The 26,597-nt window shown below is 39.9% G+C and overlaps 1 protein-coding gene and 1 pseudogene across 3 annotated transcripts in view; one reads left to right on the top strand and one right to left on the bottom strand.

Annotated features, from left to right (window-relative positions):
- Positions 1 to 522: 522 nt before the first annotated feature.
- Rbm28 (RNA binding motif protein 28) overlaps positions 523 to 26,597 on the bottom strand; it is a 30,641-nt gene continuing 4,566 nt past the window's right edge. For 2 of the 3 annotated variants that reach the window (XM_004856399.4, XM_004856400.3), the window contains exons 3-19: positions 26,491 to 26,585; positions 26,003 to 26,078; positions 25,272 to 25,364; positions 23,286 to 23,357; positions 21,999 to 22,188; positions 21,724 to 21,866; positions 18,375 to 18,444; positions 15,946 to 16,055; positions 12,918 to 12,991; positions 11,518 to 11,653; positions 10,497 to 10,561; positions 8,395 to 8,553; positions 6,092 to 6,241; positions 5,641 to 5,715; positions 3,171 to 3,427; positions 2,355 to 2,454; positions 523 to 946 (exon numbers count right to left, since the gene is read on the bottom strand). In XM_004856399.4, coding sequence (XP_004856456.1) covers positions 812 to 946; positions 2,355 to 2,454; positions 3,171 to 3,427; positions 5,641 to 5,715; positions 6,092 to 6,241; positions 8,395 to 8,553; positions 10,497 to 10,561; positions 11,518 to 11,653; positions 12,918 to 12,991; positions 15,946 to 16,055; positions 18,375 to 18,444; positions 21,724 to 21,866; positions 21,999 to 22,188; positions 23,286 to 23,357; positions 25,272 to 25,364; positions 26,003 to 26,078; positions 26,491 to 26,585 — 2,000 coding nt within the window. In that variant the 3' untranslated portion in view covers positions 523 to 811. The remainder of the gene's footprint in view (positions 947 to 2,354; positions 2,455 to 3,170; positions 3,428 to 5,640; positions 5,716 to 6,091; positions 6,242 to 8,394; positions 8,554 to 10,496; positions 10,562 to 11,517; positions 11,654 to 12,917; positions 12,992 to 15,945; positions 16,056 to 18,374; positions 18,445 to 21,723; positions 21,867 to 21,998; positions 22,189 to 23,285; positions 23,358 to 25,271; positions 25,365 to 26,002; positions 26,079 to 26,490; positions 26,586 to 26,597) is intronic. The other variant, XM_021237583.2, reaches the window with a different exon arrangement.
- LOC101721533 (cytochrome b-c1 complex subunit 7 pseudogene) lies at positions 18,804 to 19,223 on the top strand (annotated as a pseudogene).

Raw genomic sequence — 26,597 nt, 5'->3', positions numbered from 1 at the left:
AACTGCTTATTCTACAGATGAGGAAACTAAGACCCGAAGAAAATCCACAGAATAATGGCACCTAGGCTGGAGCCTGGGCCTCATCCTCACTGCCATTTCCCACACCCACTACTTCTGAGTCCCTAGGAGGAAGTGCTCCATGAGGGAACTGCAGGGCATCACGGGCCAGGCAAGCATCTGTACCACTGCAAACTGATGTCAGCCACCATCCATTCCCCTCGTGTGGCAGACACTCAGGAAGTACTGCTCTGCGCCAGAATTACTACCCTCAACTGCTAACTCAGTGTGCCCCACCTGCAGAGATTAGGTTAGTGTGCATTTTTCTGTTCTTATTTAGTCAACTCCTGAAGTATACAGGACCAAATAATTGAATTAGTCAGGAATGTCAAAAATATTCACAAATAATAAAAAATTTACATATATTAGAAATAAAACCCAGTCCTGTTATTCAAAAAGCCACACAGTATCTCATTTAGAGGATGCCTAACAAAATATACATCTTAAAAATTCAGTACTCCAGAATGTTTTACAATTGTTTTCATTTGAGAATCAGAGAATAAAAAAATGAGTAATAATCATACATACAACTTCAGACAATAATATGGATAATATGCAAGAAACATCATGACTTTTTGGGGGTATTTGTGACTAAGGACACATCAGAGGGGGATCAAAGTTCAGAAGTGCACAGCCCAAGAAGTCTCCCAACAGAGAGATCCTCAGGGATCTTCTTTCCCTCAGTGACAGATACAGAGGTAGACCGGGGTTCTGAGCTTCACCCGAAAGTTTCTTAACCAGGCTGCCAGCTGCATCAACTATCAAACCATTTGCTCCTCTTTGCAAGGGGTGCACCTTTAGAAGGTCCCAACAGTTTCTGCTTATATCGTTCGACCAGCTGGTTGAAGTGAGCTTCTATCTTATTTCCCTTAGCTTTTTTCCTTGGAACCTACAAAAGAAAATAAAAGAGGCAGAAGATAATTATTTTTAAACTCTAAATATCACTTTACCTTCAGGCCACCCAAGACAAAAAGCAAGTAGGTACAGATATTATGTTTACCAGAAGAAGTGGGCTTCCAGAGAGACCTCTGGAAAGAAAAGCTCAAAAGGAATCATGCAGTGGTTGGGATCAGACCAAGAGTGCATGGCAGCAGGACCCAACTAAAGTGCTATTTGGGTGTTTTGAGGCCTCTCTCACTCTAGCTCCCAAATGCTCACTTTCACCTCAACACGACCCAGCATCTGGAACCTCATCTGCCTCTGCGCTTACCAAAAGTACTACCACTTTATGGAATTTCAGACAGAGATCCTAGAATACAGTATGCAAAGTCAAAAATTTCCCAGAGAGATTTCTTAAATAGGATGCAAAGTTGATGTTTCTTTCACCCTTCAAGGAGATGGACTAGGGAAGAGAAAATAAAGCTTGATCTCAAATTTTCAAGAACACAGCACCAATATTTCCCAATAAAAAGAACTAAGGCTCTTTGGAAAAATGGTTAATGCCAGGACTGGGGAAGAAGCATATAAAATCAATCTGGGACTTCTTGTACTAGAAAGCAAGAACACTTCCCAGAACAAAAAGGTCATGTCGGAAGGACTCGGGAGCCAACCTGAAGAAGCTTGTGCTAGCCTAAGATCAGGATAAGAATAATACTATAACTGATTAAAACACATCGAGTATATGAAACTTAGGACTTCATAATAAAAAAAATCCTATTGGTTGGTAGAGCAATTACTCTGGAAACCCAATAAAGAGAGGAAAAAAAGTAAGCACTTCCTCTGATTTTCCAATACAAATGGTACTTTGTGGTAACTAAGATTCTTCTTTCTAGAATTCTACTAAAATATTTAAAAATAAATGTCTGAACTAGAAAATCACCATTATGCAACCCATAATGAGATAATGGTTTAACATAACACTACTCTTTGGCTGTTAAAACTACAGTGATCCCTAGGGCTGGGGATTTAGCTCAGTGGCACCACACCTGCCTTGTAAGTGCAAGGTCCTGAGTTCAATCCCTGGTACCAAAACAAACAAACAAAAAGCTACAGTGATTCCAGCACACAGGAGGCTGAGGCAGGAGGATCACTGTGAGTTTGAGGCCAGCCTGGACTACATAACAAGACCTTGTCTCAAAAAAAAGGCTATAAGAAAGAGTAGATAGTATATAATAAATAATGAACAGAGATTTAGGAAATATAAAGCACATGTATAAGAGCAGACACAACCTTTCAAGAGCCACAGCCCTGCATGTAGCTGTAACCCAAGAAGCCTGAGTGCTGAACTGACCAGCGCACCAAGTGCTGCGCACAGCAGAGTCTCCTCACACCATAACGACATGCCCTGCAGAACTCACCTGCTTGGACGACTGCTGCTGTTTCTCTTGCTTCCACTGCTTTATCTGGGGCTTTGGCTCCTTGGGAGGGAGGGACTTCACTTTGCCTTTGTCTCGCAACCTGGAATAAGATGGCCAAATGTCACCCTGAGTCCTTCTGAGTTCTCTCAGCTCAAGAGATAAATTCTTTTTTTTTTTTTAACATAGTTCTTTCTAAGCCCAGGATAAGTTCCGTCGCTCTAAAATGGGATCCTGCAACAGACTATCCTATGGTTCCATGCACACTTACTGTTTGTTTTGTATTTCAGAGGGCTTTTTTGTTTTTACTTAAAACTTCATAGAAATCACAAAAACTTTTATTGGCTTAACAAATATTTCATAAAGATCCATTTTTGTAAACAACACTAAATTTGTTGTCTCAAATACAAATTACAGGACTGAGGATTTAGCTCAGTGGCACTGTGCCTGCCTCACAAGCGTAAGGTCATGAGTTCAATCCCTAGTACCAGAAAAAAAAAATACAAATTACAGGTGAGCGTCAAGTTATGTGCCCTCAGCTGACAGAGCTGGCCATCTGGAGAGGAAGAAGCTTGTCAAAAGAGAAAAATGGCTTCAAACCCTGTCCTGGAAGGCTCCTCTGAGGCTCTCTCTACTATGTGATTCAAGAGTAACAGCCCTGCTGATACAGCCTTATGTATTAACAACCCCCTCCCAGGTGGGCCTGGCACACGACCAAGCATCTTGCATCCAAATGAATGCCACAAAGAGGAAAAGAACTCCATAAAAACAAACGAGCATGGAAGCCACCCTGTTCTGTGCCGCCCTCCTGCATCTCACCTAATTTTGGGGCCTCGATGAGAGGGGAGCGCCAGGACCTTTCTTCTCTTCTTTCCATCAGGCAATTCCACCTGCTCTACTTCAGCCTTGGTTTGGAACCCTGTCCATGAGGTGGAGCCCATCTTCCCCTTCTGCCTTGGGGGCCCCTTGCTTTGATCCTGTGTGTGGTTTTGAGCTGCCTTCTGTTGCTTCTCTTTTACAGGCTCTTTCTTCTGCTTTTGAGGCTCACCAGTTGCAGCCTTCGATTTCATTTTTTGCTGCATAAAATAAGAAACTGCTATCTGGCTTCTGGATGAGGTAAGTTTGCTGTCAATACTCACCAGAGGAGGAGCATTATATGAGTGTGGTGAAAGAAGGGGAATTCTTCCCTCACTTAGCTGGAGCCTAAAGTTCAGAAGCCCTGCCATTGTACCAGCGGGTTACTGGGTAGTGGATACAAAATAACCATTCTCCTTCCCATATCATAGAAATAGAGTATAGTATTCACCCAAGACTCAAAAGGCAGAAGTGAGGGGACAATTACAAAAGCTGTAGCACACATGGAAGGAAAACCAGGAAAAGAAAGAAAACCACACCAGAGGAAGTGAAGTAATAAAGGCTAAGCATTTTTCAAACTCAATGATAGACATGAAGTCATAGGTCTAGGTACTGAGACAAAAACGAAAAGATAAACACACAAAAAAATCCACACCTGAACATATCAGAGTCAAACTATAGAATAGCAAAAACAAAAATCTTAAAGAAAAAAATCTTGAAAGAAGTCAGGGGCTATCTTCATATTATATAAAGAAATAAGGATAAGATTATATTCATTTCTCCTCAGAAACCGCACAGCAAGAAAAGAGTGGACTGAGATATCTAAAGTCCTGAAAGAAAAATATATATACACATCACCAACCTAGAATTCTGTATCCAAAAAATTTATCTTTCAAAAGTGAAGGAGAAATAAAGAACTTCTTAGACAAAGAAAAACTGAGGAATGTGTTACCAGATCTGCTTTGCAAGAAATGCTGAACAAATTTCTTCAGAGAGAAGGAAAATGATGTAAGTCAAAAACTCAGACCTAGATAAGGAAAGGAACAGCATTAGAGAAAGAATAAATGAAGACTAGGAAAAGATGCTATGGTTTCAAACAACGAAGGTTTAAAAGAGTATCAGATTTATTTGCAATAAAAATGGAAGAAGATTCAAGAGAAATTAATGTTAACTTAAATAAGTGTTTGTTATTTTGCCCTCTTACCTTAAAGATCCAGATAAGTGCACTGATACAACCTACATCTATTGTTTGCCTATTATGTGCCAGACTGTTTCTAAATGGCAAGGAAACAGATATAAAAGATTTAAGTGTCTACATTTTAGGATTCATAGCTGGGTAGAGATAAGAAATGCATTCACGAGTAAAGCAAACTAAAAAAATAAAACTGTTTAAAGAAGTTCAGGAAAGTCCAAGTGATGAGGACTTATCTGAGAGGTGGGAGAAGGCTACTTGAGGAAGGCTCATCTGATTTGAATGTGGAAGGTGAGAAGTACCCTTCTAAGTCAGGGGAAAGCATAGTATGTGCATCCAAGTAGGCAACAAATAATACAGGTCACCCTGAAACAATGGTTAAATTCAGGAGACAGCTGTATTAGCTGAGGTAAAATGCCGATCTGAACAATAACCAGCTCCCAGGTTCTCTAACCCAGAATCACTGTTTTAACCACTGAAATCACTCACCCATTGGTCATGTTCTTGGCACACATCACAAAGACTACAAATGTTCACTACATAGGAAAGTTAAGATATGACATTGGTGAGAGCTGCAATAGTCATGTAATCCACAATAATCTGGCCCTGCATGTTCTAGGGAAAGATGGGCAAGAGAACGAGTACTAAATCCATGCTGAGCATAGAGCAAGCTAGGCAATGACAATTACTTAATCCTCATCAGTTAAGTGAGACAGATGTTGTTACCCTATCTTATAAATAGGCTGAGAGAGGAAATAATTTGCCAAGGAACATGTAGCAAAAAAGGGGCAGAACTAGGGTTTGAATGCAAGTATTTCTGTTCCCAAAGTCCCTGTTATCCCTCTCTACCACACAAGATTAGAAACAGTACTAAAAGCATCAGGCATCACATTTCTGGACCCATCAAAGAAGAAAAAGGAATTCGGGAAGAGACAGCTGAAACCATAGGTGATGTAAAACCTTCACCTCAGCCATTAGGTTCACCATGGCTCACACCAAACACTATACAAAAACTAATGACTACTAAGAACACTGGTCTGCCTCTCCTCTGTCCTAACACAAGATGGGCTAGCAAGGAGAAGATGGCCTAGAGAGTGCTAGGGAACTGAGAGGAAAAAGTCAAAATTCCTAATTGGGGAGAGAACCACTCTAAGGGAACAGAATCACAAACTGAACAAAATTAAAGTTTAATTATGTCCTTAAAAATAATAATAAAAATAAAGAACAATTTAAGTTTTGTACCAGGCTACGCTGGATCCTCAGTTCCTTCATTTTAAGTTTCCTTCGATCTTCCAAAGAGAATTCCACTATTGGTCTCTGCATCAGAGGGAGACAAAATATTATTCATTACTTTCCCATCCATGCTGGGAATTGAACCCAGGACCTCAGGCAAATCAGACTTTAATCTGAGTAGAAGGAGCTGAGTTGTCCCCCCCCCCCCCTCCTGCAACACAGAGGTCACTGCTCGCTTTCTCTACTTGCAGGTAAAGGGCCAGTTCTATAAGCAGCCTAGCCAGTTTAGAGCTCTTGGTAATCTTCTTATCACCTACAATTGCCACTCATTCCGCCCCCACACCTGCCCACTTGCTACTTGTTCCCACCACCCTAGTGTCAGAGGAAACAGGGAGTAGACAAAATAGACCTTCTGCAGCTGGCCCTCAGAAACCAGCTCTCCCCAGATGATGAGACTAACCTTGTGAGGCCCAAAGACTTCTGGGTTGTTGTTGATGTGGCGGAGGGCTCTCAGGGCATGCTCATGCTCCTGGAACTCAGCAAAAGCATAGCCGAGGGACTGGCCCTTCATGTTCCCATGAACTCCTTTAAGGTCTCGCATTACCCTACACTATGAGTAGAACAAAAGAAGCAGTAATTATAAAGTAAGAAGCCTTGACTAACATGAAGTACTTTAATGCAGTCAATGAGAAATTATCTTATGGGCTGGGGGTGTGGCTCAGTGCTACAGCACTTGCCTAGCATGTACAAGACACTGGATTTGATCCCCAGCACCTCAGGGAAGGAAAAAAGGGAAAGAAGGAAGGGAGGGAGGGGAAGGGGAAGCGGAAGGAAACTAGTTTATAGAAACAGAATCTTCACTTATGCCATCATAACAAAAAAATACTGGAATAACTCCATCTAATTAGAATACACCTACTGAGAGCACAAAACAGATTAGGTATTTTCTTGCTTTCTAAGAATTTATAAACATCAACACAGACCTACAAATAAGCACATAAATATAAGAAGACTTCCTGAGGAAAATTCCTAATAACTAACTGTTCATAATACATACAAGCTAAGAGGTACATGGTACTTTAAGTTACATAACAAGTCATCACTGAGAGTGGAGAACTGCCTATAGCTCTCATCACTGAAGAAAGCCCCTGGAAAGGAAACTAATGAAAGGAGGCCTAATGACTGTAAACGATGAAAACATTTCAGGCATAGGAAGAAGTCGCCCTAGCACGCAGCCTCAAAAATACAAGAAGTTTCAGCTTCCTTTGCTTGGGGTCAAGTGCTCTCTGGCAAGATTTTTCCCTAAATCCTAAAGCAGGATGTAGCAGACATTGGGGCACTGAGGTTTCATAGGCTATTTTGAGAAAACTGATTATTTACATGGGATTATCCCTGAGTTGTTGTTCTCATGTAATGGAGATGTCTAACTACAGGGGAGACTTGGATGTAACCCTTGGGTTATATCCAGTACCCACTCTGAGCCTACATGCTGCTACTCTGCTACTCTGCACTGCAGGGGAATCAAGAGAAGCATCCAACAAACTCCTGTTTTTAAGACACTATCTTGCAGAAACACCATACTTATAACAAATGAAAGAATTAAGGGCTGGGGATTTAACTCAGTGATTCTGCCGCCTGCCTCACAAGTGCAAGGTCTCAAGTTCAATCCCTAGTACCAAAAACAACAACAACAACAAAAGAATTAAGAGATAATCAGTATACAGTATGTATAGAATACACAGAAATTTCTCTAAATTACAACAGGTTGTAAATGTACAAACACTAATTATGGTGGATGCTGACATGAGAAATTACACAAATGACCCCTATGCCAATAACACTCAGAGCAGGGGTGAGATATGTGCTGACATACTCACATTCTCCGACGTCATCTCCCCAATCCCAAAGCATGCCTTTGGAACTTTCAGGGATGAGGAACACCATTTATGGTGATGGAATAGAGCAAAGCAGACCCAATTAGCAATGGCACATTTACAATAAATACTGATTAAGAGATTACCAGTTGCCAGGATGGACCAAAGATTTGGAGATAATAAGATAACACTTGCCCAAAGATCAGCGTGGTTGACAATTTCTGGCCAGTATAGCATTAAGTGGTACCAAAGTGACCCATGAAGGGTGCTATGGGGGCAGAAGAGAGGATTCTGTACTCACAGACGGTGAAATCAAGTCCTGCTGGGAACCCAGTGTTCTCTAATTCAACTGTTGAAGGTGTGCACGGATCCCTCTGCTCACCACTGGGTACTTCCCATCAGGTAAGAGCCTAACTCCTAGTAAAATGCTCTTATTTTCTCTGCAATCATATTACACCATCTAGTGCAATGCTGAGGAAACGCAGGCATTTAATAAATACTTGCTAGAGGGGCATGGTGGCACAGCCTGTGATCCCAGCACTCACAAGGCTGAGGTGGGAGGATTGCCGTGAGTTCGAGGCCAGCCTGAACTACATAGTGACACCCTGTCTCAAAAAACAAACAAAAACACCCCAAAATAAATACTTGCTAAATTAATTCATGAGGATACTTCCTCACATTCTGCTGGAATTTGGTCAGATGTAAAAGACAGTTCTCCTAAGTTTTTCTAAGAAGAAAAAACCAAAACCAAGAAAACTGCCAAACTCAGCCTTGCATGCTGACAATATGTCCAGAAGAAAATCTGCTGACAAGCCGGCACCACAGACAGAAACAAACACTTGGTCCAACCTAGGAGAACAAAGTTCTGAAAGGGAAAAGCAATACTCACCTCCTTGATGTGTACCCCCTTCTCCCCTCTAGTGGCATTCAGCAGCAGCTTTCTAAGCTGTTTGTCATCCACAGCCTTTGGAAGATTGTGCAGGCAGAGCCTGGTCTGCGAGACAAAGATATTCTGGTCCTTAAGTTTCTGATGCTTCAGTAGCTCAAACTGAAAAAAATTTAAAACCAAAAACTTGTTAACAGTACAATCCACCTTTTAAAAGGCAGGTTCATAATTCTCCAAAAGGAGAGAACTAGGTCCCCATCCCATAAAACCACACATACAGAAAAAGGAAGGAAACTGCCCACCCTTACAGCCTTATTTTACCCAACATAGGAAAAGGAAGGTTCAAAGAGGCAAGATACTGGGTGGTAAAATCACAGGTTCCAGCCTCAAGTCTAAACTAGAAAGCCATTGAACTGGAGAAATCACATGGTATCTTTTTGTTTTTGTCTTTTCTGAGACAGGGTCTCACTACCTGAACTTGCTATGTAGCCTAGGATGGCCTCGAGGTCACAATTCACCTGCCTCAGCCTCCTGAGTGCTGACATTGAGGTATGTGCCACCACCTCCAACTGTCACACAAAATTTTAGAGACTTGATTTCTCATCCAAATAATGGAACTGCAGATGAAAACATAATACGAATCTCTTAGCACTGATGTGAGGCCAAAATGAGATTATAAAAGAAAAAACTCCAAGTTCAAAATGTGACCCATATAAATAAATGTGACCCCAATAAATAAGAAATAATACTGCCGTTAACATCTATTTCTGGTCCTCATCTATCTACTAACTCAAAATAATTATCTAGTGCTTCCTTCCAAAAGGAAATGGAACTCATTTAGACAATACTTGAAAGAAAGGTGTCTCATCTCAACTCTGCCACCTTGAGGCAAAGTCCTGTCCATAACTACACAAGCATATTCTGCTCTTAACACTGCTCCCTCAATGGCGCTGCCACAAACACTAGTGCCCTGGTGACCTGTCTCTGAAGAGAAATGAAGGATGATATTCTAATTTGTTTTTTTAAAACTAGGTAAGTAGAAAAAAAGCTCTCTTTTTTTCCTTTTATCAAGTCTTCTCATTCCTGTTGCTTCTTATTTGGTAAAGGTACTCAGAAATTGCAAAATAAACAAATACTCTGGAAAGAATATTAAAGGGACATCTGAAGAGACCATCATGTCTAAGTTCAACAGATTATTTTTCTCCCAGAAAGAGCCGTGCCTGCTGTGAATTTATAATGCATACATATAATCTAGTGAGCTTCTTGCTAACAAAATTAGTTCTAAAATTCAGTATGTCATTATTGCACTGGGGTCAGAAAGGGGCATACAATGCTCCCCCAAATACCATGATTTCCAGATGCTTACTACCAAAAAAGCTGAGAACGCTACTATAGAACCTATGCATTGTGAAAAAAGAGCCAATGCTTCTGGCTGTCACTATATTCTCATCTCTGCTCAGCATTTTCTGCACTTTAAGTTCTAGCTAATTCTGCTAAGGGTTATCACTACTATCACCTTTCTAGGCTTTCTTTCTTTCTTTTTTGGGGGTACCAGGAATCAAACTCAGGACCTTGAACTTGCCAAGGAGTAGAGAACTTAATGATATCAGTTAACAGTGGAAACCCCTACAATACAGACTTTACCTGAAGTGATTTTATAATCTGGAGATACTAACACCTCCCAACTGGCAGTTTAGTCACTCCTTACAAAATCCACATCTCCTCCCTATCCTAGTACCTCCAGGCCATACTGATCTTCCTTTCCAATATTATTCTATGTTTATGCTGACAATCATGCACAGCCCTAGTCCCTCTGTGTCTACTGCACGATCTGGGAGCATGTTATTCAGCAAAACTTTACTACTGAGAATTAGGTAAACCAGAATAAGACCAGTTCTTACAATGGCATATAACACCAATATAATACTACAAATAATGTCAGGTTATTTGCTCTTTCACCTGTGTGCTTTTCTCTCTAACAAGAGTGTAAAGAAGGTCTGTACCTTACACTTGGCTCTTTGGTGAGCAAATACAGCATTCAGTAATTGTTTCTGATTGATTTACAAACTATGCAGAACCTGAAGGCTGGTGGCTAAACTACCTACCCGTTCTCGTTTGGCCATATCAGCAGCACTCACACCCTCAGCAGCCTTCGTCCCAGCACGGATCACTGCAGAAAAAGGAAAAAAGGCCAAGACATTACCAAGGGAATTTTCACTGAGCAACAGGAGGAATGTGATTTGAATGATGCAAACTCTTTGTACAAGGCCCAGAGGACTATGTTGGCCAGGACATGGTGACATTTGGTTAAGTCCAAAAATAGGTTACAGGGCTAAGTTCTGAGCTTAAGAGCTGCTCTCAAGGACTAAAACACTGAACATTTTGTGATTTTTGTTGTTATTCTCCTCTCCTCTCACAGACATACACAGTGTTACATAGAAAGGCGTGGAGGAAGTTCTGAAAATAAGCACAATTAAGGCATTCAGAATACAAAATGTTCTACCTATAACCTGCCTCTGAAACTTATCTGCTCCTCATGTAGTTGGGGGACAATCATTCAGCAGTAAGACAAGCTAGCCTGGAGAATAGACGTACTGCCATAGAGGCTTAAGATCAAAGGCTGGTGCCTCACATGACTAGTCAGGATGGGGCAGCTGGGCAGGAAGCAGGCTGAGAAATACTATGTGACCTAGAAAAAGGGACCTTTTTTTTACTTCAAACTAATTTCTGATTTCCCTTCTGACATGAAGGAAAGGTTCTAGTTGCACATTTTAAATTCATGAATAATCCAAAAGAGAAATTTTAGTCACAATTTTCAATTCCTTCAGAAGGTGCAAAGATAATCTGAGTTTTTCCTTCCTTTTTGCCTTGCCAAACCTCTAATGAAAAAGTCTAAAAGCAATCAGGCACAAAAGATAATGAGACTGGTTAATCCACAAAATGGGTGAAAGCTGCCTAATAGCCATATCTACTAAAGTAGAATAACAACATAATCCAGTAAAGGAAGAAATTTGGTCTTTTTTTTTTTATTTGAAACATGCTCCAAAACATACAATTGCTGGCTTACTGTCATGGCACAAGGCCAGCTACTTAAAAGCTTGGCTCCCACCCCATTCCACTACTCACAGCCTTCTCGGGCCAAATAGAGGTTCCGGGTTCCAGTAGGCTTCTTCACTTTCTTTGTCTGAAGTTTTGCAGCCTCGTCACGGGTAACGGCCAAGTCAACCTTCAGCTGCCGGCCATTCAGTTTAAGCCCACCACCCTGTAACAGATTGCAATTCTCTCTTCAAATATGTAACGAGCAGAAACTAAGCTCCTGACAAGGAACATCAACAAAAAGGAATCAGTGAACCATAGTACAATTATGCTATGGAAGCCACGCCCCAGGATGTTTCAGCCTGGCCAGCTACAAGTGGATCCCTGAGTCTCACAGCATTGAGTCTAGCTGTGCAAAAGGTATATTGAGGGCAAGCTGGCTGTGGTGGCACATCCCTATTATCCCAGCACTCAGGAGGCTGAGGCAGGAGGATTGCTTTGAGTTCAAGACCAGCCTGAACTGTATAGCACAACCCTATTTTTTAAAAAAAAAAAATGTACTGAGGGTAATCAGCAGTAAGGAATTACTTTATGGGAGTTGATTAGAATTAAAGTAGGCCCAAATTGAGAAAAATGATCTGTTAACAGACAAGTTTTTAGTATTCTAAATAAAGCTAATGAAATGGTAGTACTAACTACTCAAGAGAACTTAAGAGATAATGCAATAAAGAATAATCTCAAAACAATGTATACTTGGTCATAGAATACATTAAAACATTCTCAATAATATACGTACTTTATCTCTTAAACATGTGCTTCACTTCTCTTTCTTTCTTTCTTTTTTTTTTTTTTTTTTGGTTTTTTGAGATAAGGTCTTGCTATGCAGTTCAGGCTGGCCTCAAACAGAGCAATCCTCCTGCCTCAGCCTCCCAAGTGCTGGGATTACAGCCTTCATGGATTTCTTAATACCTTCTCGTTCTAGTCGTTCATATTATCAGTCTAGGACAGAAGCTGACACCCACACAGCAATCAATATCAGACATTATTTACCTGTTTCCTGGACTAAGAAATGGGGATAATTCTATCTACCTAATAGGACTGATATACTGATTAAATAAAGTAATACATGTAAAGTTCGGTGCCTACCAAACACCAAGTTCTCAGTATTAATTTTATTCTTAATAAAACTTGGAACACTGTATATTGGCCACAGGAACCACTATCTCCTATCTTACAGTGTAGTGATGATGAACCTTTCAGAGCTTTCAATGATACAACAGCCTGCTGTGGCATACATGTCATAAATTTACCACCAGTTATAGAGCAAAACAAATGCCTTCCTAAACTGGGTGTGGTGGTGCATGCCTGTAATCCCAGCACTCAAGAGTCTAAGAAAGGAGGGAGGATTGCTGCAAGGTCAAGACCAGCCAGGGTTACATAGCAAGACCCTCTCAAAAAAACCAAAAAGAAAAAAGAAATGCCTTCCTCACCTCAGTCTCTGGAGAAGCAGCTGCGAGGCATTTCTGAGTGGCTTCTTGAGTCATGAACTGGGCAAAAGCACAACCTACATAGAGACACAAAATTAAGTTAGATCTCAAACTCCTATGGTCAACCAGGAAGCCAAAGACAATACTGTACAACAAAGAGCCACAACCTGACACAGAATCAAAGGAGTAAGAAACACCCATTTATTAAGCACTATGAGACAGGCTCCATGTTAGGTAATGAAGGGTCAAAGGCAAATCTGATAGTATACGTGCTCTCATTGTGAAATTTTATTATCTCTTTCATCTTTTCTAATGTATCCTAGTACTGCAGCCTTATCAACTCTCTTAATAAAATCCATAGAAATTGTAGAAAAATACCAGCTGAGAACTTAATTCAGCATCACTTACTGAGTGCCTATTAAGAAGACTAAAAGATGAGGCAGGAACCACTTTACCCTAAAATTAATTACATCTCACTGTCTCAGAGTCACTTGGGAGGCATCAGATAATAGCAGATCTGCCTCTTGGGGTACAAGAGGCTGCCATTATATGAATACCACAGGAAATTAGAAGGCCATACCCTCAATTCTTGGCTCATGCTCCAGAATCTTCACAAGGCCTGTCATTCATTGGTTAGATGCAGGACCAGGCAACCCAAACAAATTTATAAGCAAAGGGAAAAAAATGTCTTACAAAAAAGAAACACGTGTAATATTTCGTCCCATTTTCCACTCACGTCTCTCTTACAGCACTGGGCAGGTCCTATTTTCCCAAACAGAATGAATGCCTCCGGAATAAGGACCACCTAACACAGCATACAGATTAACAGATACTCAACAGGAAGGAACAAATACAATCAGACTCCATTTCCATGAGTCCTGCATTGGTGGATTTAACCAACCACAGAATGAAAATATTGTGGGAAAAAAATGTGTCTACACTGAACATGCAGAGACATTTTCTCTTGGACATTCCCTAAGACAATACAGTTTAAGAGCTATTTACATTGTATTAGGTACTATAAGTAATCTAGAGATGATTTAAAGTATACGGGAGGACATGCATTGGTTATATGCAATTTTACGTAAGAAATCTGAACATTCACAGATTTTGGTGTCTGCCTTGGTTCTGGAACCAATCAATCACCTTTTCGTACCATGAGACAAGTGTAATGAAGAAAATACAGGGGGAAGTGTTTCTAACAGGTAGATTAGCCTACTCGTCTAATATGAAGAAAATGGGTACTTCTCTGTAGCTAAGAATTTATCATTGGAATTTCCAGGGTCAGTATTGGGTTGAATCGTAACATTTCTCTAGAAGTCTACAGGTAATATTTAGCTCTTCTAGGTAGTGAAATGGCACACTCAGAGGGATATTACAGAAGGAAGACAGGGATGCATGAGTAGGCAGAAAAGGTGTCAAAAAATTAATATAAGCTAGGAAGATAATACATTAAGTAAAAAGTTAAAATTGTCTTAAGATCATTAATTGTTCACATTAATAGACCAAAAAAAATTTAACAAATTAATTATAAGACTACATTCTTCGGGCCGGGGATTTAGCTCAGTGGTTCCAGCGCCTGCCTCGCAAGCGCAAGGTCCCAAGTTCGATCCCCGGTACCAAAAAAAAAAAAAGGATATAAGACTACATTCTGAAACTAACAACCCAATACACTACTGTGCTCAAAAAGTGATTAAAAAAAGAAAGAAAATGTAAAAAGAGATAAAAGATACTGGATATTATTAAAGTAAACCAATATCATACCTACACTAGGAACATTCTAATGAGTTCTAGTTGCTGATTTTTAAAACAACAACTGGAAATGAAGAAGGTCTAAGAGGTGTAACTATCAGAGCTGAAGACATCTCAAGTCATTCACTCTAGTTGAACCCACATATTTTACATATAAGAAACTAGAGTCCAAAATGGTTAAATAACTGCAAAAAATCAAGCAGCTGGACTGTGGCACAGCTGGGACTACATCCCTAATCTCCAGGAAGCTATTCAGTACTGCCTTATTTACATTTTTTTTAGCTGAGTAAAGACCAAAATCGAGCAATCTGAAAAATAAGGTTTAGGTTCAAACAAACAAAACAACCAACAACCCCCCCTACACACACACACACACACACACACACACACACACACACACACACACACACACACACACACACACACACACACACACACACACACACACACACACACACACACACACACACACACACACGGGTATAGCTAGTGTATGGAGGACTTGCCCAGCATGCACAAAGCCTGGGGTCGATCCCCAAAACTAGGGGTGTGTGTGGGGGGGGGGTGAGTTCTTAATCCATGGATAAACTGTAGAGAGCCCACAAACTCTCTAAAGTGGCATTTCCCTCCCCACAGAGAGAGAAGGTTTACAGCTTTGCTAGACCTCAAAGGAACCAAGAATCAGAATTAAGAACTCAATGCTTTAGGAGAATGGCTGCAGTCTATAAAGTCAAGGATTATGAATGGGTTAAAAAGATGTTTCTCTAACAGTAGCACACTAGAATGAGGGGTGGTTAACTCTTCCAACACAAAATAAATAGCTTTATAGGGAAAAAATTCATTTAGGTAGCACTTTGGCTACATAAGTTTTTCTTCCGACTGTTGCCATGCAGCAAAGTTTCTCTGTCAGCTTCCATCTCTAACAAAAACAACAGAAAAAAAAAGACCCCAGTAATTTCAAGCAATACAGAATGATTAATACCCATGAGATGCTATCACATCTGAAATTCAAAGAGGAACAACAAATGGAATTCATTACCCTAAAGTAAATAAGCAAGAGCTTAATGCTTAGACAAAATTATGGTTGGCAACATCATTAAAGATGCCGAATTTGACATTACAGAAGACAACTTCAGAATGTCCTTGAGCTTCTATGGAAACCAATGGGCTGGAATGGACTGTGGACCCCCTCAGAATAGCATATTTTGCTCTCATGTAAGCTGGTCGCCTGGGGCAGTGACCAAAACCCTTTTAAGGTGAGGCCAATGACAGCAAATACCTTTAGAATGTTCTGTGTCTGGATGCAAGACAATGCGGACATATTTAAGGGCTCCAAACTGCTGGAGGAGCTCCCCAACTTCCTCTTCCTCTGAGTCAAAGGACAGGTTTCTACAGAATACAACCAAAAAAGTCATAAGGAAGGTCAACAACAAAATGAGATCCTGTGTTCCAGCACAAAGTAAATGACATCAAGTGTCCTTTCTTCACAACTACCCTTTGTTCAAAAATAGGCCCAATAGATAGGGGTGGCCCTCAGTAGCCAGGCCTCTGCTATATGACTGTGCCCTTGATCCCAACGGACTAACCTTCCTTTCTTGCCCAGGAATCTGAAGCTTAAATAAACATATACAAAGATAAGAAGCTAAAGATGCAGAGTAACTTCAAAATAGTCTCACTAGTCCGGCATGGTGGCACAATACCTTCAATCCCAGCACTCAGGAGGCTGAGGCAGGAGGATGGCTATGAATTCAAGGCCAGCCTGAACTACATAGTGAGACCTTGTCTCAAAAAAAATAAATAAAAAGAAAGAAACAGTCTCACCAGAGGGAGACCTCAGGGTGCTACAAATATATCTATATCATGATCTGGGTGGTGATTACATGAATATATACATATGAAAAATTTCACTAAGCTATACACTTTGAATAACTGACTTTACAGAATGTTATACCTCATTAAAAAGAAAAAAAAAATAGGGGTGTTCCCCAGAAAAAAGACCCGCAGTCCCCTCCAGCAGTGAGGGTCTTTCTTGAGGTCTGCTCTTCAATAATTTTTCTTCTTGGGCCGGGGGTTTAGCTCAGCGGTTCCGGCGCCTGCCTCACAAGCGCAAGGTCCCGAGTTCGATCCCCGGTACCAAAAAATAAAAAATAATAATTTTTCTTCTACGAGACACCCCAGTGTTCATCCAACACTTTTTCACTTGACGTGGCCAAAATTAGTTTCTCTTACTATAGACTTTCTCTTATACAGACTCAGACTCACAGGCTACTAAGTAAAGCTCTCCTTCTCTCTCACCCTCTCTCAGATGTGTTTTCCTGTGAGAAACTCAGATTTCATTAAAAATTTTACAAAAGTCAGAAAATCCTTCAAAGTAACACAAAAGCAACTATGGTAGTTTACTAGCTAATTGAAAAAAAATTAAAACTACATGTACAGTATCTCTAATTCAAAGATTCAAAGCCAAGTGTGGTGGCACACACCTGTAATTCCAGCACTTGGCAGGCTGAAGCAGGAGGATTGCCATGAGTTCAGGGCCAGCTTGAATTACACAGCAAGACCCAGTTAAAAAAAAAAATCTGAAACTTCTTGAGTACTGATATAATGCTGAAAAGTTCTGGATTTTGAAGCATTTTAGATTTCAGATTTTTGGATTAGTGATACAACTCAACTGGTAAAGCCTACGCACATATTTTAAAATCCAAAAAACTCTGAAATCTGTAACATTTCTGGTCCTATGCTTTTCAGATAAGGGATACATGACATATACTTACTTCTTTTGGTGGAATTAAAATGTTGGAAGATTTTGTTTGCCTAAATTTTAAAACAGTGTAGAGTCTTAACTTTGTCATTTTGCTCAGATACTTCCTAAACTTTTTACAATGTATGTAAGTTACTTGTGTAACAAAAATAATCTTAAATGATTCTACAAAAGGATAAAATATGTATCTCTAAAAGCAGACGCAAATGACCCCAGTGCAGTGGAAACAAGGAAAGGATGAAAAGGCTGTCTGAGGTATTCTCAGAATGTCCTGACTGATGAAAATACCAATCTATTGTAGCTGGAAGGGCAGAAACAGAAGCATGCAATAAACCTACCTCACCTCCAATCCCTGCCACCCGTTTTCCTGAACACAGATGCCATGTCTTACTTTATTCTCAACAATGCTTTAAAAATTAATTAAGTATTTGTGAATTATTTATGACTTACAAATAAATGATGCAAATATATAAACCAAAAAAAAAAAAGAAAAAATTAGGCACCAAGAGGCAAATCGTTTGTGAAAAGTGGGTTATCACTCCTGCACTCTCCCTAAAACAAAGTCCAGAACCAGGATTTTTCTAATAGTTGAAGAGTTGATTTGTTCCAATGATACCACCTCAATCATAAAGAATGAAATCTCAGAGGATAAAATACCAAAACCTCTGCTATTACTCATCTTCTGTTTTATAGTTTTGATTCTCCTAAATTTCTCATTGTTTGTAGATTCCTGGGATCAGAAGTGCTAACAGTCTCATGGCATCTAATCTTCTAGGCTAGGAACAAAAATAGGGCCAAAGAAGAAAGCAGGAAGAGAGGGAGGGAGAGAAGGAGAGGAAGGACAGAGAGGAGGGGGAAGGAGGAGGAAGGGAAGAGGAAGGGGAAAGGAGGGAAGGGAAGGGACAAGAGGAGAACAATGCAAACAGTAGCTCTTGAAATAGAAGGCATACCTGATAAAAACAGTTTTCCCTTCACTCACATCAGAGGGTAATTTCTTCTTTTTCTTTGAGATTCGCACATCTAAGATAAGAAGAAAAATAAACTGAAAAAGACTAGTGCAAATCATATGACAAAGGACTAACTTCTTAAATCTTAAATAAGATTCTGCATAAATTAGTTTTAAGAATAATTTTTAGATGGACAAAGGATAAACAACTAAATATATGTAAACTCATCATTCAAGAAAAACAGCCAAGCTGGGTGTGGTGGCGCTCGCCTGTAATCCCAGCATTCAGGAGGCTAGAGCAGGAGGATTACTGTGAGTTTGAGGCCAGTCTTAACTACATACCAAGGCCCTATCTCAAAAACATCAAACAAAAAAAGGGAAAGAGAAACAGCCAGACACAATGACACATGCCTGTAATCCCAGCTACTCAAGAGGGTGAGGCAGGAGAATCTCAAGTTCAAGGCCAGCCTCAGCAACCTATTAAACCCATCTCTAAGAGGGCTGGGATTCTGGGGTCAAAATGGCGAGCAGGCCTGCTGTTGCAGCATCAGGCCAGTGGCTGGATGGTATTCAGAAATGGTGTTACAATGCTGCAGGATTCAACAAGCTGGGCTTAATGCGTGATGATACAATATACGAAGACGAAGACATGAAAGAAGCCATAAGAAGGCTTCCTGAGAACCTTTATAATGACAGGATGTTTCACATTAAGAGAGCATTGGACCTGAGCCTGAAGCATCAGATCTTGCTGAAAGAATAGTGGACAAAATATGAGAAGGATAAATTCTACCTTGAACCATATCTCAAAGAGGTTATTTGAGAAAGAAAAGAAAGAGAAGGGGCAAAGAAGTAATCACACAGTTGAAAGCTGTGGATGCAGCTGTCTTCAAAATATTTTTATGAACTTGATTAAGCCTGAAATATAATTTTAAGAATTATTTAGTCTTCAGAATCCTACTTTAAATAAATGTCTGAAAAATCAAAAAATTAAAATAAATAAATAAAAATAAAAAATAAAAGAGGGCTGGGAATGTAGCACAGTGGTAGGATATTTGCATGGCATGCATGAAAAGAAAAAAAAAAGTAGTACAGGAGCTGGAGGTATAGTAGAAAGGAAATACTATTTTTCACCCATAAATTGGCAAAACCAAAAAGACAGATGGAATATAATGCAGTAAAAAGTGTGTAGCTATTCATGGTAGCGTGTACCTATAATCCAAGCCAGCACTCCAGAGGCTGAAACAAGAGTATCACCATGAGTTGAAGTCCAGCCTGGACCAAAGTGAGGTCAAGGCCAGTCCAAACTACACAACAAGACCCTATCTCAAAAAAGCAAAAAAAAAAATTTCTTTTAATTTAAAAAAGTGTAAAAAAAAGATATTCTCATATACTGCTATGACAGCATAAACTTTCTGAAAATATAAAATATGTAGAATTTTTGAGGACAAAATATACCCATACACACATTCACACACACACATACACTTGCATTGTGTTCATGTATATATGCATTTGTTTTGCCTATAACTGTGTTAAGACGTTTTCTGGACACATAACAAATATTAACAATGGTAGTCTCTGGGGATGTGTCCCATGAGCCTGAGGATCTGGTTATTAAGGAACATTCGCTACTTGTTTTGAAGAATAAACATGTGTGCTTACATGTACACAGAACATTTCTGGAAGGTTACATCGAATAACACCAGTTACTTGTGGAAATTACTGGACAGATTGGTGAGGAAGTTTTGATTTCCTATTAAACCCTTCTGCATTGTATTTTTTAACTTTCCCTCATTATCAGAAACCAGTCCCTCAAAAAAAAAAAAAAAAAAAAAGGGCCAGGGATTTAGCTCAGTGGTGCTGCCGCCTGCCTCACAAGTGCAAGGTCCTGAGTTCAATCCCTAGTACAAAAAAAAAAGTCCTTTAAGTTTTCAAGTGAAAGAATGATAAGAGACAGCTGAATCTGGGGAATCTCATAGTAGCATCACTGGAAAAGCTTTGATTCTAAGGTATCTACTACCATTATCCTCACAGAAAAAGCTTATTTCCTCAGATTTTTTATACAGTCAAGCCAGCAAATCAGGCTTACAGAACTGGGAGCAAAATAGCTGAATAAAAATCTCTAACCAGACAAATCTGGCCACTAATTGGCCATTTCTCATTCTGTAATGAACTGCTTTCCTCAATAAATGAGTTTATTCTCAATAAAGGTAGCAATAGGGACTGGTAATAGTTTTACAAAATGCTCCCAGATGTCCCTGTTATGAACTGAACTGTGTCCCTCCAAAATTCATATACTGAAGGCCTAACTCCCAAAGTGACTATATCTGGAGGCAGGGAATTGAGAGAGGTAATTAAGGCTAAGTGGGGTCATACGTGGAGCTCTATCCAATAGGAGTGGTGTCCTTATAAGACCAAGCTTGTTCTTATTCTTTCTGCCCCCTGAAACACACAGGGAAAAGCTACTGAGGACACAGTGAGAAGACAGTAGTTTGCAAGTCAGGAAGAAAGCCTCCCTAGGGACTGAATCAGCTAGCACCTTGACCTGGGACTTCCACAACTGTAAGAAAGTACATTTCTCTTGTTTAAGCTGCCAGTCTGTCATGTTTTATCATGGAAGACTGAGTTGACTATCCAGTCCTTTATTCCACCTCAACTCAAAGGAGCTGTTTAAAATCTACTTTGGTGTTAATGTGTAATATATACTATTTATCCAGTATTCAATCAACATGGACAATCAAGAGAGAAAGAGGTTAAAAAAAAAACAAAACAGAGAAAGAGGTAAACACCGCAGCATTAAGGGAGGTTTTAAATTTCCTAACAGAATTTTAATCCTCAAACACCACTCCAAGCTCATTTAAAAAACAAAACAATAAAGCAACCAAGCAAAACAACTATAGAAGAAAGGAATATAAAGGTTTCTTTTTAAGTATTTAAACTAAGTTTGATAGAATTTAGGGTCCTACTTAAAAAGAGGCCTGACAAGGACCCGAGCTCGATCTCCGGTACCAAAAAAAAGATTAAAATTTAAAAAAATTTTAAATATATAAATAAATAAAAAGAGGTCTGAAACCAAGCATGGTAGTAAATGCCTGAAATCCCAGCACTCTGGGGGACTGAGGCAAGAAGATCACAAGTTGAACTAGTAGTCCAGCATGAACTACATAGCAACTTAGTGAGACCCTGTCTCAAAATAAAAAATAACAAAGGATGGGGATGTAGCTGGCCCTGGCTACAATCTAGAGGCCCTGGGTTCAATCTAGAGTATGCCAAAAACAAAAAAGGTGGGGGAGGCAGCTGAGCACAGAATTGATGTGCATTTCTCAGTAACACATTTAAAGACCCAGGCAAACCTTTATCCTCTTGTTCTTCAGCACTGCTGTCACTTGGTACCAGTTCCTCCTCACTATCAATGCTACCTCTTTCCTCCAGGTCAGTGTCCTCATGTGAATCATCTTCATCGCTGCTTTCTACAGGGAATGCTCTCTTGACTGCTCTGCAATGGCACAGCCAGAACAAAGGGTGTGACACAGTGGCTACTCAACTTCACAACACATGTCAACTCTGCAGCGGAGGGGGCTGGGAAGACAGGAGGGTTTTCCTATCCCTGACAGGCTGAGCAGCTTACCTCTTCTGAACATGCACATGTTTGGTCACCTTTGATTCTTTATTCTCCTCCTTCTCTTCATCCTCATCACTATCACCATCATCACTATCAACCCCAACATCAACATCTCCATCATTATCTTCTTTCTCTTCTGCTCTGCCATTCTTTTTAACTGACCCCTGATGCTTAAGTTCAAAGCACTTCTCCTCACCTATGGTGGAAGATAGAGAAAGTTAGCAATCCATTTAATATCCAAAACAAGGTTATTTTGACAGGAGTAATACTCCAAGTTTCTACTTTGTTCAGTTTTTTAGAATTTCATGTATATTTTATTGTACAGTCAGCACTCCATATCTACCAGTTCCACATCCTCAAATTCAACCAAAGATCAAAATTATTTTTTAAAAATTTCATCTGTACTAAACATGCAGACCTTTTTCTCGTCATTATTCCCTAAACCATTCATTATAACAAGTACATACATAGTACTACTTTGTATTAGAATTATAAGTAATCTAGAGATATTAAAAGCATACAGGAGAATGTGCATAGGTTCTACACAAACCTACACTATTTTATATAAGGAATTTGAGCACTCAAGAATTTTGGTATGTGAGGGGAGTCCTGGAACCAATCCCCACGAAATGATTACATGTAAGAGAAAGTATGAGAGAAAAAAGAAAAAAACAAAACCAAAGCCCTCATTGCCCAGATTCCTTTGAAGTGTATTCCATTCATCAAACACCTGAGGTTAACCTGCCCCAGGGTGAGAGAAATAGCAATTGAGCCTCTGCAAACAGCACACCACCTGTATAACACAGTCAGCATAGTGCTCACCCTGAGGCCTTCCCACAAACTCTGATCTCAGCAAGTTCTATTCTCCCAGACCCCAGTGGCTTAAAAGCCAATTGTTTTCTAAATAAAACTCAAGTTTTAAGTTTCTCTATTCTTAATGTTTCACCACTCCTATGAAAAGCTGGAAAAGGAGAACGAGTGGAAGGAACAATGAACTCAGGCCTCTCTTCACTCACAGGCACACCCTAGGAGTAGACTAGGACCCAAAAGATACTATGTTTTGGCACTAGATTACCAGATGGTCCAATACAGATTGACACATGGCCCCGGGCTCATTTCTGAACCTGCAGGAATCCAGTTTTTCCTACATGCTCTATCTTGTTTGTTTGGCTAATTTTGTGATTTGGCTAATTTGGTGATACCCCCACTCTCTTACAAGCAGGTTCTCTTTTAACATAAATACAAGACTTGGTTCCACACTCTTACCTCTTACCTGACACTACCGTACCTTACCTGGGGCAGAAACAGACTGTGTATTTTTATATTTATCCTTTGCCACAGCCCAATCCACTGCCACTGTTCTCCCTGTCAAACAGAAAAGTGGTGTCATAAAGCCTTTCCACCATTTAACATCCCACTTCCTGAGAGTGACTTCCTACCCATCAAAGAAAGTAACAGGGGATTTAGCTCAGTGGTTCTGCCATCTGCCTTGCAAGCACAAGGTCCCGAGTTCAATCCCTGGTACGGGGAAAAAAAAAAAAAGAGTGCAGAAAGTAATGGAAGCAGTGGAGACAAGAAATGCCAATTCAGAGGTTGTGGGTCATTACATAAAGCTCTCCGTAGCTGCCTTTTTAAACAATGAACAGGATTTTAGCCTTTCTACAAAGCCACATTTTGGATAAGATGTAGTGGGGAAAAAAGGGAGGGGTAATTTTCCAGTTAGACTAGCAAGGAGCAAAACAGGCATTCTGGAGCCAGACAGAGGCAGGAGGACTTTAAGGCTGAGGCCAGCGTGGATAGTAAGACTATCTGATAATAAAATAACATCGACCGGGGATTTAGCTCAGTGGTTCTGCCGCCTGCTGGGCAAGCGCAAGGACCTGAGTTTGATCCCCGGTACCAAAAAAAAAAAGATTAAGCCTTAATAAAATAACATCAATTATTTAAAAAGGGCTGGGGATGTTGCTCAGCAGTACAGTGTTTGCCTAACGTGCACAAAGCCCTGGGTTCAATCCTCAATACCAAAAATCAAAAGCAAGAACAAACCAAAAAAATGCATTCTGGAATAATGGATACCCTAGTCACAAGTCAGGAAGCTTCTAGGCTAATCTATTCTTTAGATACAATATCTGATAATCAATACTAAGGGTATTCTTAGACAGTCTAAATAGCCCATGCTGGGCAGGTATCACAACCAAGAAGAAAGAACTTAGATACTAACTTGATCTATCAGTGATTATTTCCAGGACATTCATTATGAGGTTAAGATGGGTGTGATGGCACACACCATTCATTATGAGGTTAAGGTGGGTGTGATGGCACTCTGGGAAGCTGAAGCAGGAAGATAACAAGTTCAAGCCCAGTGTTACGGGTTATGTCTAGATGTCCTCCTAGAGCCTTAAGCAGTCATAGGTGGGGCTTTTTCAGAGGTGGTTGGATCTCAGGTGTGTGACTGATTCATGGTGCAATGCTAGGATTAAAGGTGCTAAGATTAAGGGTGGATGATTACTAAATCAGTCCATTGATTGGTTTGGCACCACCATAATCCCAGTAGCCTGGATAAAATATAAGGGACAGAAAGAGGCTTATCTGGTCCTTTGTTGCTTTGTTATCTTCCGCCTGCCATGAACTATTTCTCCTCTGCAATGCCTCTCTGCCATGCCACCCTGCCTTGAAGCGAGCCAATTATGGACTAATACCTCTATAAACTATGAGCTGAATACGCCTTTCCCCCTTAAACTTTGGGTGTCAGGAATTTAGTCTCAGCAATGAGAAAAAAAGTAATTAAGACACCCAGCCTGAGCAACTCAGCCACTTAGCTAGATTCCTATCTCAAAATAAAAATAAAAGGGGTTGAAGATGTAGCACAGTGCAAGGCCCTGGGGATAATCCTCAGTACGACATATAAAAATACAAAATAAATAATCAGTAAAAAAATTTAAAGGATAGTCTCACCAAATAAAAGAATCCCGGTCTGGGTTCTTAAGTTTAACACTTAAATCAGATACTAGAAATACAGTGGTACCTCTGTTCATGAACTTAATTCTTTCCACAATTCTGGTGGTAGAATTCATTCTACAATTTTGGCTGCAACTGAATTGCAAGCTTGCAAAAGTTCATGAACTGAGGTACCACTGTATTTCTAAATGCTTACATATTAGCAATGAACTCTCCTTAGTGCAAACACCTCTAGAAAATGTAAAAAATAGGTTACTATGTTAATTCAAACACCAAACACCAGAAATATTTGGGCCAACGGTACGGGTATAGAAAACTCACCTTTTATGTCTTTCATGTTCATGCCTTTGAGAGCTTTTCCTGCTTCTAGGAGATTTTTGAACTGAACAAAAGCAAAACCACGCATCTTTCCATCTGTGTATAAATGAAATGTACAAAGACGTTACAGGCAGCAAGGGGGAGCCAACAGAACACTACAAAGGAAATTACAGCAACCAAGCTGCAAAACAGCCCAAATCCTGAGAGCCAGTCACAAAGTCTCTTCTCCAAAGCAATACGTTATTCAGTAGTGATGGTGAGGGAACCTTTTAGAGACTGAGCGCCCAAACTGCAACCCAAACCCACTTATTTATCAAAGTACCAACAATGCAATTAATCCCAAATACTAAGGCTCTAGTTTAGAAAAAACAACTCAGACATTAACATGTTAGGTCTTAAAAGAAAAACAAGTAACACGTATGTCATAGGTTCACCACCACTGTTATACAGTATCCTCTTGCTGAGTGAACCCACTGAGGTTTGAGGACAGTTAATACCAACAGTAACTAATCTTCTAAAACTAACTGTGATCTATCTAAAAATACCATCACAGGAACAGCACTGTTATTTGAGTTATGTGTCAAGCACTGTGCCAGATACTTCAAAATACCATATTATCTAGGGCTCATGAAGAGCATGACATAAATGCTGTATTTCTAGTTCAAGGCAATACGGGAAAAAGACAGGTTAAATAACCCCAAACTAATCCACATAAAATGAAAGTATACTAGTACCTGGCTTCCTTGGAATGTTTACTTCAAGGACAGCTCCAAACTGAGAAAATACTGTTTTCAAGTCATCTTCTGAACACTAAAGCCAAAAGTTTTGAAAAAAGAAAAATATCACAACAAATAAACATAAAACACCACCTACTAAGTTCATATATTAGGAAAAGTCTGAATCATTTTACTCTTTTACTTTGGAGACTAGGACACCAAACAGTTCTGAATGGAGGACACCTTACTTTGTATCTATGAAGCCAAACAGACAGACACCAGAGAGCTTTTTCAACTCCCTTTCTCTGTGCCAGTTTCCCGCAAAGTAGGCATCTTCACATGTAGTGTCCTTACTAAATTTTTAAGGCCATTTTCTTAATTCAATAGGCTGAGGTTCATTCCCAGAGGAATCAGGCCCAACAATACCACATTAGTGAAGAGTTCCACCAGTGAGCATGCACTGGTTCCAACACCTTCACCACACACAGTATTAGTTCACCACTTACTTTAAAGCTCAGGTTCCGAATAATTAATCTGGCTTTTTTATCTGCCACTTTGGCCTTCTTAGTCTTCAGCTCCTTCTTTGGAGACTCTGAATTTTCTTTAAAAAAAA

Source organism: Heterocephalus glaber, unplaced genomic scaffold (genome assembly GCF_053883595.1).
Source record: "Heterocephalus glaber isolate CG9 unplaced genomic scaffold, H.glaber_assembly_v1.0 deba00000546, whole genome shotgun sequence".
Classification (NCBI taxonomy): Eukaryota; Metazoa; Chordata; class Mammalia; order Rodentia; family Bathyergidae; genus Heterocephalus; species Heterocephalus glaber.
The sequence above is the reverse complement of the archived record's forward strand: the minus strand, read 5'-3'. Positions and strand labels throughout refer to the sequence as shown.